At 50.4% G+C, this 11,130-nt stretch overlaps 1 protein-coding gene across 2 annotated transcripts in view; it reads left to right on the forward strand.

Moving 5' to 3' along the window:
• The window catches only part of Pdgfrb (platelet derived growth factor receptor beta), a 39,983-nt gene that overhangs the window by 17,802 nt on the left and 11,051 nt on the right, over positions 1 to 11,130 (forward strand). Inside the window, exons 4-14 of one of the 2 annotated variants that reach the window (XM_029471954.1) lie at positions 871 to 1,137; positions 1,801 to 1,928; positions 2,009 to 2,183; positions 2,727 to 2,919; positions 3,499 to 3,614; positions 5,049 to 5,172; positions 5,701 to 5,915; positions 8,627 to 8,721; positions 9,610 to 9,742; positions 10,222 to 10,326; positions 10,631 to 10,741. In XM_029471954.1, the coding sequence (XP_029327814.1) occupies positions 871 to 1,137; positions 1,801 to 1,928; positions 2,009 to 2,183; positions 2,727 to 2,919; positions 3,499 to 3,614; positions 5,049 to 5,172; positions 5,701 to 5,915; positions 8,627 to 8,721; positions 9,610 to 9,742; positions 10,222 to 10,326; positions 10,631 to 10,741 (1,662 nt within the window). The remainder of the gene's footprint in view (positions 1 to 870; positions 1,138 to 1,800; positions 1,929 to 2,008; positions 2,184 to 2,726; positions 2,920 to 3,498; positions 3,615 to 5,048; positions 5,173 to 5,700; positions 5,916 to 8,626; positions 8,722 to 9,609; positions 9,743 to 10,221; positions 10,327 to 10,630; positions 10,742 to 11,130) is intronic. The other variant, XM_021150828.2, reaches the window with a different exon arrangement.

The raw sequence follows: 11,130 nt of genomic DNA on the forward strand, positions 1-11,130 counted from the left end.
TGAGCTACTTGATGCAGGTGCTAGGAAAAAAAGTCAAACCCTCCAGAAGAGCAGCAGGTGCTCTCAACCCCTGAGCCATCTCTCCAGCTCCCACTATTATTGGTTTATTTGTTTTTTTTTAACTCTTTTATTTTGAGGTAGAGTCCTGCTAGGTCACCATGACTGGCCTTGAATTCACCCAGGAGCATTGGCAGGCCTCAAATCTACAGTTCTCTAACCTCTCAATGATTCTGCTTCACAAGTAGCTGCGAGGCCAGGCCTTCCCACCCAGTCCAGCTGACAATCATCCCTTAACCCTACCTGTAAACACTGTTATAATGGCAGTTATATCTGAATGCAGTTTGCAGGGGACCAATGTCAGAACTGGAGCAGCATCCTTATTCTGCATTGAGGTGACTGAGGGGCAGAGAGGGGAAGAGACCGCTCAAAGTCAAAAAGCAATTCACGGGACAGCTAGAAACCCACCGTCCCAGCTGTGATTATATATCATGACCTGACCAGTAGCAATTTGGGAAGGGAAGGGTCTACTTCATTTTAATATCTTACAGTCTGTCAGGAAGAGAAGTTGGGGCAGGGGCCTTGTGGTAGGGATTGAAGCAGAGACCATGAAGGACTGCTGCTTACTAGCTTGCTCCTCATGACTTGCTTAGCTTGCTTTCTAGTATACCCCAAGACCACCTGCTCATGAGAGGCACCACCCACAGGGTGCTGGGCCATTCCCCATTGATCATTTATCAAGAAAATGCCCCTACAGGCCATCGGATGGAGGCATTTTCTCAATTGAGGTTTCTTCTTCCCAGATGTCTCTAGCTGATGTCAAGTCGACAAACTCTAACCAGGACCTTCATTCCTTGGCTCTGCTCTTGACAGATCCCACCATGGGCTTCCTCCCTATGGACTCCGAGGACCTGTTCATTTTTGTCACGGATGTCACTGAGACGACAATTCCGTGCCGAGTGACAGACCCCCAGCTGGAGGTAACGCTACATGAGAAGAAAGTGGACATCCCCCTGCATGTACCCTACGACCACCAGCGAGGTTTCACTGGTACTTTTGAGGACAAGACTTACATTTGCAAAACCACCATTGGGGACAGGGAAGTGGACTCCGATACTTACTACGTCTACAGCCTCCAGGGTGAGCCTCGCCTTCTGGCCCTTCGTAGAAGAATAGCCCATCAGTTCACTAAGTGCACAACTCGGTATCATATTAGGTTCTCTTGTAGTTTGGGGAGGGACCTGGTGTTCTCAACATTCTGAAAAGGAAACTGTGGCTCAGAGAAAGGATGGAGTTGGTCCACAGTCATAGTGCTCTAAGGGCCGGGCTGGGCTGCATAAGGTGGGGACAGAGGTGTAGGCTTGGAGCCCACTGGGTTTGGATACCAGCTTGGCCATTTCGCATCTGGATTAGTTTGTATAAGGCACACGGTCCCCAGGAACCTGATTCCCTATCCCTCTCCCCTACCGTAAGATGAGGGCGAGATTAAGGTGCTTAGCATGTGAAAGATGCTTGGTAAATTTAGATTCCCAGAGGACTAGATTTTGGCTTCCAGATTTGGCTATCTCATTGTCAGCTCCATGAAGGAAGAGGTTCTATCTGTGGTGTTCTACCCTCTAACCCCAGTGTCTAGGACAGTGTTTGCATATAATAGTAGTTTAATTATTACTGATAGACTCAGTGAATGAATTTTTTTTACAATAGCCAATGTTTCCCTGTGGGCCACTTGCGTTTCCCAAGCCTAGTGCTGGTGGCTAGTGATGACATCCTTGGCCCTAATCCAGTCTCTCTGCCCCACTCCAGTGTCATCCATCAACGTCTCTGTGAATGCCGTGCAGACTGTGGTCCGCCAGGGTGAGAGCATCACCATCAGGTGCATTGTGATGGGCAATGATGTGGTGAACTTCCAATGGACATACCCCCGCATGAAGGTAATGCCTGGCAAAGGTTGGAAGGCAGGCTGGACATCTCAGCTCCCTCCGGCTTCTGATTTGGGGCCTTGACCTTGCAGAGTGGGCGGCTGGTGGAGCCAGTGACAGACTACCTCTTTGGAGTGCCCTCCCGCATTGGCTCCATCCTGCATATCCCCACGGCTGAGCTGAGTGATTCGGGCACCTATACTTGCAACGTGTCAGTGAGTGTGAACGACCATGGAGATGAAAAAGCCATCAACATCACTGTGATCGGTGGGTGCCTTGGACTCAGTCCTCTACCTCACCCTGAGCTGGATCAGACTCTGGCACAGACCTGGGGTCTATCGCAGTATTAGACCCTAATGAAGTGTAGCAGTCCCACATATAACTGTGAGCCCAACCTAGACTTCCCACCGAGCCTAGTTCATTCTCAACCCCTCAGTGCAGACCTTGACAGCCCTGTCGCCAGAGTCAACCTCTGCATTAGTTTGAAGTTCCCTTGCACCCTGTATATAGTATAGACCCAGAATAAAAGACTACAACTCCACTCCCAACCTCAGCTCTGACCCTAACACCATCAGTCAGGGTCAAATTCCATCCCTGTTTCTGTCCCAGTCAAAGCTTGCACTTCAGCTCTGTTGCCTAAAGAAGCCGTGCCCTAGTTTCTAGAAGCCCCCAGAAGGTGTTTATCTTGCATTTAGTCTGCGCTGGCCTCCAGGAACCCTCCACTAGAGATGGGCAGGGTGCACACTCTCATTGGTGTCTGGGCATAACTCCGCCCACAGGGCCCGCCCCAAACTGTTGTACCTTCCGCAGAGAATGGCTACGTGCGGCTGCTGGAAACACTGGGAGATGTAGAAATTGCTAAGCTGCACCGGAGCCGGACGCTGCGGGTGATATTTGAGGCTTATCCGACGCCCTCTGTCCTGTGGCTCAAGGACAACCGTACCTTGGGCGACTCCGGCGCTGGCGAGTTAGTTCTGTCTACTCGCAACGTGTCTGAGACCCGGTGAGCACCAGCTAGTCCACTTATGTTGGAAGCTTCAAAGCTGCCAGGCAGCCTGGGGCCTTCAGTCACCAACAAACCTAGGACCTTCTTGTCTGAGAGCCTGTTGTGTGATGGACACATGCCAGGGACTAGGTATGCTGCTCCTGCAGGAGCAGCGCAGGCTGCTCTGCCCCTCCTAGTGGGGGAAGCAGACTCTGCCGACTTGGCCACTCAGAGGTTTAGTTAAGCTTGTGATGAATAGATCCAGCAGGTCATGGCCAAAAGCAAAAACACCGAATAGGAAGAGCGTTTCCCCAAGGCTAGAGATCTGCAGACAGGCAAGAATGTGCCCCTCTGATGGGAATAAGCTTTTGAGAGATGGGTATACACCCTGGCCCTTCCCAAGCCTTCCTGGTAGTTTAGGGGAACTGCCCGTGGCTGAGGACTCAGGAGACTGGGTGTGGATCCTGACTCTGCTGTTATCCCTTTCGTGACCTTGGCAAGGGTATCCCTTCCTTTGGCATTCTACAGGAAGGTGGGTATGCTTTAGGGGTTCCTGCAGTTCTGATCGCAGGTCCCCTGGCCTGGCCTGCTCCACAGGTACGTGTCAGAACTGACCCTGGTACGTGTGAAGGTGTCAGAAGCGGGCTACTATACTATGCGAGTCTTCCACGAGGACGATGAGGTCCAGCTCTCCTTCAAGCTGCAGGTCAATGGTAAGGGCCACCTCCCTTTCCCTCTCTCCCCTCCCTCCCTCCTCCATCTCTCTTCCTTCCTTCTCTGCCATCCACCCACAGGGGAGGCTGGACAAAGGGCCCGGAACCCACGAGGCTACATTTTAGATGGTTGATCTGGCATGTTCCCTCTCTGGGCCTCAGTTTCCCCAGATGTAGAAGGTGACTGTCAGACTGTACTGGAGCGCCCCCAAATCTGGGCCATTTATGTATTGACGGTACAATTTTACTTCTCACACACAATCTCTACTCTGCAGAGTGGTTTCAATATGGCAGTCTGTTCCGAGTTCTACCTTCTATGATTTGCATCCTAGTAGGGGAAGAGAAATAGAAAAGGAGGAGTTTCCACAGAAAATGAAGAAAGGTTAGAAGGTAACACGAAACTGTAGTGTGTGGGGAAGGAGATAGATAGATAGATAGATGATAGATAAGATAGATGATAAATAAGTTAAATGATAGGCAGTTGATCTGGCACATCCCCTCTCTGGGGATGATAAGTAGATAGATGATTGATAGATAGATGATAGAAAGATGATAGATAAATGATAGATACAAATATGATAGATAATAGACTGATGATGGATAGATAATAGATAAATTATAGGTAGATGATAGATAGATAGATAGATAGATAGATAGATAGATAGATAGGTGATCAGGGTTAGCCTTGTTCTGGAAGTGACATTTGTGAAGGAGGGAGGGCATTGGACAAGTGGGTATTAGTGGAAAGGACACTCCAGATCATGTGTCACCCCTTGTCATATTGCCAGAGAAATAGGAGGAAGTTGGGTGTGGCCAGAACAGAGGGCACTGGTCTATATGGAGGGGCATGAGGTTAGGGCAGAAATAGAGGGGTTGGGGGGGTAGTCATTGGGTAAGAGCTTGTGGCTCAGTATAGACTGCAGCTCCATACAGGCAGCATTGGCTTCTGTTGGGACTGACAGGAAGGGCTATGACAGGGACTGGAGCAGAGAAGGACATGATAAATACTTAATGTTTTGTCAATTCGCTTTCTAAAAATAAATGTATTTTGAAAGACAAATTTAGCATCTCAATTGTAGATGGAAACTCGGTGTCATATGCCACAAATATAAAAAACACTCAAATACATTCAGAGAAAACAAAACAGTGCCTAGCTTCATGGGCCCGGCTGCCCCAGCTCCTGGCCTGTTCTCTCTTTGAAGAGCAGGTCTCAGAGGGATGTTAAAGACAGACTGAGCCTTGCCCTTTGATGTGCCCCAAAGGAACCTGTCACTTTCACACTGGGACTCCTAGTGTCTGAGGCTCACCTGCCACCCCCTGCCTGGGAGGTCAGGACAAAGAGGACAGGACACTCTGGAGGGCATCCTCCTGACAGCCTTTCCAGTGCTCTGTTCTGATCACCTCCCTTCCTGACCCTGCTCTCTGATTGTCCAGTCCCCGTCCGTGTGCTGGAGCTGAGTGAGAGTCACCCTGCCAATGGGGAGCAGATAATCCGCTGTCGTGGCCGGGGCATGCCTCAGCCAAATGTCACCTGGTCTACCTGCAGAGACCTCAAAAGGTGAGCACACCTTGATGCCAAGCTTCCCACAATAGACACAGCTGCCTAGAATGCACAGGTAGGGTAATCTAGACCGGCCTCTGCACCTGAGAGGTCTAAGCCACATCTTAGACCAGTCCTCTGCCTTCCGGGAGATACCGTGACTAACCTAAATTTCTCCTTTGCTTACTGAGCCATCCTCAACCCAGGAAGGAGCAGGGTCTGGCTCCCAGAGGTGTCTAATTCACCCAGTGAATGTTTTGTACCCTTGACCAGAGCTGGATGTAATATAGTGTATAGAGTTCAGGGTTTGCCTTTCTATCCTTGAAGGGCCAATAGGCAAATTTTGCCTTTTAGGAGTCTCAGTTCTAGTTCTAGAGTGGGAGCGCCCTCTACTGGTTGATCTAGGAAGCACAGTAGGAACCTGCTTAAGGAGCAAGCACTGGGAAATCGAGCCTGTTCTTTGGACCCTGCTTCAAGTCTTACTTTCCCTCAGTTGCAGAGGGGAAATTTAGAGAGCCTGCAAGTCAGTCCTTTTGTGTTTCCTAGCAGGTGTCCACGAAAACTGTCACCCACACCCTTGGGGAATAGTTCCAAGGAGGAGAGCCAGCTAGAAACGAATGTGACTTTCTGGGAGGACGATCAGGAATACGAGGTGGTGAGCACACTGCGTCTGCGCCACGTGGATCAGCCACTGTCCGTACGCTGCATGCTGCAGAACTCCATGGGCGGAGATTCGCAGGAGGTCACCGTGGTCCCACATTGTGAGTGCCCCAGCTGTGGATGGCATGAATCCCCAAAGCAGGTCAAGTCGGCATACTCACAAGCCCATGGGAACGTTACAAAAACCTACCAGAGTACGTTCCTATGCACACACGCAAAATATGACGTCGGCCCAGGTGCACAAACACAACTCTAAACACCACAAACATGAAACGCATCGACTCTCGTGTGCAGAAGGTGAACTTGCATGCACAATGCTTGTTGTAAACTTGCACAAGTCGGTTGATCCTGGGACTCAGGTGTGCACTCTTCATGTGTACATTTGCGCTGTGCTGAGGACCTTCAGAATACATGCATGTTACAGAATAGCATGTTAGCATCTACTCAAGCATGTCCAGTGCTGCTCATGTATGTAAAACCGCAGAATATATTTTTGTGAGCCGTGTGTATGAGCATGCTCAAATCTAAGACTTGTATGTAAATCCACAAAAGGAATGACTGTATGCATGTACATGTGAGAGTGCAATCCCCATGTATGTGTATAAAACACGCATGTATGATTCCTGTGCATGTGCGAAAACTGGCACGGCGCATGTCTGTACTCACATAATTGCAGCATATGAAACATACCAAAGCACTTGAACACAACTCTGTATACATACACTCCAGACAACGTGTGAACATTAGTGGGCACACACACATGTACAAGTACTGCACCTTTGAACAGTGCTTTCCAGAGTCCAGATGTGTGTGTCTTTCTCCCACGCATCCCTGCCTGTACCTCTGTGTGCACACTTCATCATTAGCATCATTCAGTAAGTGATGGGGACCCAAACTCGCTAGGGGACAGAGGCCAATGGGACAATCCAGAGTCGGGAGGCAGACCAGGAGTAAACCATCCCACACAGGATCGCTGCTTCCAGGGAAAAGGCCCTGAGAAATAAGAGGCCCTGTGCCAACCATGGAGTTGAGGAAGTATCCCCCCCAAAAGGAAGTTTTACATCCAACGCTGCAAGATGAGTAGGTGTTAGTCAGCCTTTTGAGGGATGTGGAAAAGCAGAGTGGGTTCTGAGAAGTTAAAGCAAACGAGCCTGGTTGTAGGGCAGACTGTGTGGATTTGGGATGGGGGGGGCGGGTAGAGAGGGAAGTGGTAAGGAAAGGGGCTACAGGATGCAGACTACAGACACAAGAAACAGATACAGGATACAGACGTCAGAGCAAGCAGAGCCTCAAAGAGCATTTTGTACACAATAGGACACAGACACGTGCACATACACACAAACACAGAGACATGCACACACCCACACAGGAGCACACACACAGAGGCTTCCACAGGCTCATACATGCCTACCTATGCATGTGCCTGTCACCTGCCCTTAGAAGAAGGGTGAACTTTTAAAACATCCTTACTGGGGCTGGAGAGATGTCTCAGAGGCTAGGTGCACTTGCTGTTCTTTTAAAGGACCTGAGTTCCATTCCCAGCACCCACATCAGGTGGCTTACAACCTATAGCTCCAGATCCCATGGATCTTCTACCTTCTGGTCTCTATCAGCATCCACACTTGTGGAATTCAGCCATACAAATGCACACACATATAGATACAAAAATATATAAGAAATGTATTGATTGCTGTGGGCATCACAGATCCCTTTGGACTTGCTCTGCCAAGCACATAAGTCCTTACTGTCTAGATATTAAAAAAAATCAAATGTCCTATTCCCCCATACTCTCATCCATACACACATATCCATGAGCAAGTGGGCACAGCGGAATTGTGCAGCCTGACATGTAGACTCACTCTGAGCCTGAGTAAATGCAGAAGAAAAGTCGTGTGTGACGCCTGCACAGGACACCGTGTGCTGTTACACAGAGACCCAGGATGACTCTGATAGGTCCCTGGAGGGTGCAGGCTTCCTTTGTAAGACCAGGATGCGGGGGATGTCGGGAAGAGAGAACAGAAATGTCAGTCAGTGACCCTAAGAAGGAAAGGATGGGGCTAAGCCAGAGGAAGGCTCCCTGGGGAACAGAGGGCAGGAAGAAACAAATTCCCAGAACACTACAGCTATTGCCAAGTGGGAAAGGACAGGGGTTGGAGGTTCAGCCAGGCTGACTAGGGAAGGAGTGCAGTGAGGCTGAAGTCTCGGGCTAGAGAGGACTCAAGGCTCAGTGAGGCCTAAGTACACCCGCGTGTTCACCTCAGTGCCCCAGGAGGTGCACACTGACTGCGCCACCACACACACTAGCGGTCCCCAAGGTGAACAAGACTGTCCCTAAGAGGAACAGACTTCTTTCGGGGTGTGGATTCATCAGACTGCTGAGGTTCAGAGTCAGCTTCTTCTGGAGACACTCAGTGAGTGTCTCAGCCATTTGGTTAGGAATGACCCTTAAATCTATGACCCAGGCATGACAGCCCCAAAAGGCATGGACTCAGATGATGGGGTGGCATGGCCTGGTCCCCAGGGTGCCTGATGCTGTAAGAGGCACAGGCCATGCTCAGGAACCAGAAGAGGGTTTCCCCAGCCTAGTAGGATGGTGCAGAAGCCAGCCTGAGCCTGGTTGTCATCTGAGAGGGGAGTCACTGAAGGGCTTATAGGAAAGACCAGTGTGGTCCCGGAGGCCAGCTATCTAGGCAGTAAAAGCTTATGTGCTTGGCAGAGCAAGTCCAAGGGGTCAGTGATGGTCACAACAAGATGGAGAGAGCAGCTACCCAGTGACTGTTTGCTTATGGCCTGCTCTGGTCTCTGTCCTCAGCCTTGCCCTTCAAAGTGGTGGTGATCTCAGCCATCCTGGCCTTAGTGGTCCTTACCGTCATCTCTCTCATCATCCTCATCATGCTGTGGCAGAAGGTAAGCCTGTGGGTGCAGGGTGCTAGCCATCTTCCCTCTTGGTCTCCATTGAGTGTCACACAATCCGACCCGTATGAAAGACATAACATGGAGCTCAGCTGGGGGCTGACTTGGAGCATCATTGAGTCTCCAGTTCCCTCAGTCCCTGCTGGGCTGGCGTGGTCTGGTGCGATCAGTCCAGGACTCCTGACCCCTGCTCTTTCCTCTGCCTAGGTCCTTCCAGCTCAACTCAGTCCTGGGGCAAATGGTGCTTTGTGGGTGGACTATCATGGCACCAGATTCTTTCAGCTCTTATCCACAGAGACTCCCATGAGTCACAAGAATGCGGTCTGACCCCAAGAATCTGTTCCAACACTCTATTCTGACATTTCCCCCTTCTGTAGCTCCAAACACTTAAGATTCCTGAATCGGGACTTTAGTCCCCCTTCATCTTGTCATTAGAAGATTCCAATCCTAGGACTCCAAGATCCCAAGATGTCCACATCCAAAGGCTGTATGTATCCTTTTGAGATCCCACAGAGACAGAGTTGACATTTGGAATCTGTCCTACCTTATGCTACGTTCAGGGTAACCTACTCTTCCCGTCTGAGGAGTAACTGGAGCTCAGAGAGAAGCTGGTGAAGCAGCTGTCAGTTGCTCTCTAGAGGCTGCATCTTCAGGGTTTCTCAGTCACACTTTCCACCCCTGGGGCCCCTGAGTGCCAACTGCCTCTGAGCTCATTGAGACCTTGGTTTTGCTAGACATTCATCGCATCACTTTCAAACATCCCTGTCCTCTCTGGATGTCCGAGTCTCTTGTCTCATCTGCCATCTAAGGGTCTGAACCTGATAGGCTCAAGGCCAAAGATGCCCTCTGACAGTCTCATCTGTTATTGGTCTTATCCTGCAGAAGCCACGCTATGAGATCCGATGGAAGGTCATTGAGTCTGTGAGCTCTGACGGTCATGAGTACATCTACGTGGACCCTGTGCAGTTGCCTTACGACTCCACGTGGGAGCTGCCACGGGACCAGCTTGTTCTGGGTCAGTCCTAAGAGGTGTTAAGCGGCAGTGGGCACACTCAGATTTGCTCCCATCATGGTTGCTACTAGCTAAGGCATAGAGCTGATATCTTGCATTCTCTGGATCTCACTATCCTTTCTATATGGTGAAGATAAGGTGACTCCATAGCACCAAAACCCAGGGATCCCAAGACTGATATGGGACCCCTTCAGGTCAAAGAGGAAGTACTTTGGATGTAGGCCAGGGAGTCTGAGGCAGGAGCAAAGGAGTTGTGTGTGTCCCTAAGAGCCAGGAGGTCTTTCAGGGACTACAGGGGAGGCAGATAGCATGCAGGATCTAGAGGAGGCCCAGAGGATGGGAAACTTCCCAAGGGGGAGCACAGTAGGGCGGTTGGAGGGATGTGGAGGGTGGTCTAAGGGAATATTCCCCAACTTAAATGGGAAATGGGATGAAGCTTGAAGCTTTAGCTTCCAGGAGCTGAGGGTTTCTATGCATCCTAGGACGCACTCTTGGCTCTGGGGCTTTCGGACAGGTGGTGGAGGCCACGGCTCACGGTCTGAGCCATTCGCAGGCCACCATGAAAGTGGCTGTCAAGATGCTGAAATGTGAGTCCACCTGCCCCTTCTTCACACCTGAGGCCTCACTCGGTCCCTCCCTTCCCTGGGCTTTTGGTTTCTTCTGAAGGAGCCTGGCCCTGAGGTTGTGGGGCCAAAGGGCTCCTCACTATGACCTCTTTGGGTGCTTCCTCCTTCTCTCCCCCCCTCCCACCTTCTTCCCTCTCCAATACAGTCCACCCTAGGACACTGGTGGTATGACAGGATGGGGCAGAGGAAGCAGAGTAGGCCCTGGCAGGGCCTCTATACCGCCTCAGTGGCCTACCCAGGCTGAGTCCCTCTCCCCCCCCTCCAGCAACAGCCAGAAGTAGCGAGAAGCAAGCCTTAATGTCGGAGCTGAAGATTATGAGTCACCTTGGACCCCACCTGAACGTGGTCAACCTGCTGGGGGCCTGCACCAAAGGAGGTACCAAACCCATGCCCTGGAGGATTCTGGGGCTCCTCTCTTTCCTGTTCTCCCTCAGTCCACCAGCAACACAGGACACCCCGGCAGAATGTCCACACAGCTGCCGCTCAGCGCTCTTATTGCGCTGTCCTAGATGGGCTCAGTTTCAGAATCTCAGAATCACAACTCCTTCATGATGAAGAGATTCTTCAGGCCGCTAGTTCTGTTTTAGAATTCAAGTCTTTTACGACTCTTCCTTCCTTCCTTCTTTCCTTCTTTCCTTCCTTCTTTCTTTCTTTCTTTCTTTCTTTCTTTCTTTCTTTCTTTCTTTCCTTCCTTCCTTCCTTCCTTCCTTCCTTCCTTCCTTCCTTCCTTCCTTTCTTTCTTTCTTTCTTTCTTTCTTTCTTTCT

This window comes from Mus caroli, chromosome 18 (genome assembly GCF_900094665.2).
Source record: "Mus caroli chromosome 18, CAROLI_EIJ_v1.1, whole genome shotgun sequence".
Taxonomy (NCBI): Eukaryota; Metazoa; Chordata; class Mammalia; order Rodentia; family Muridae; genus Mus; species Mus caroli.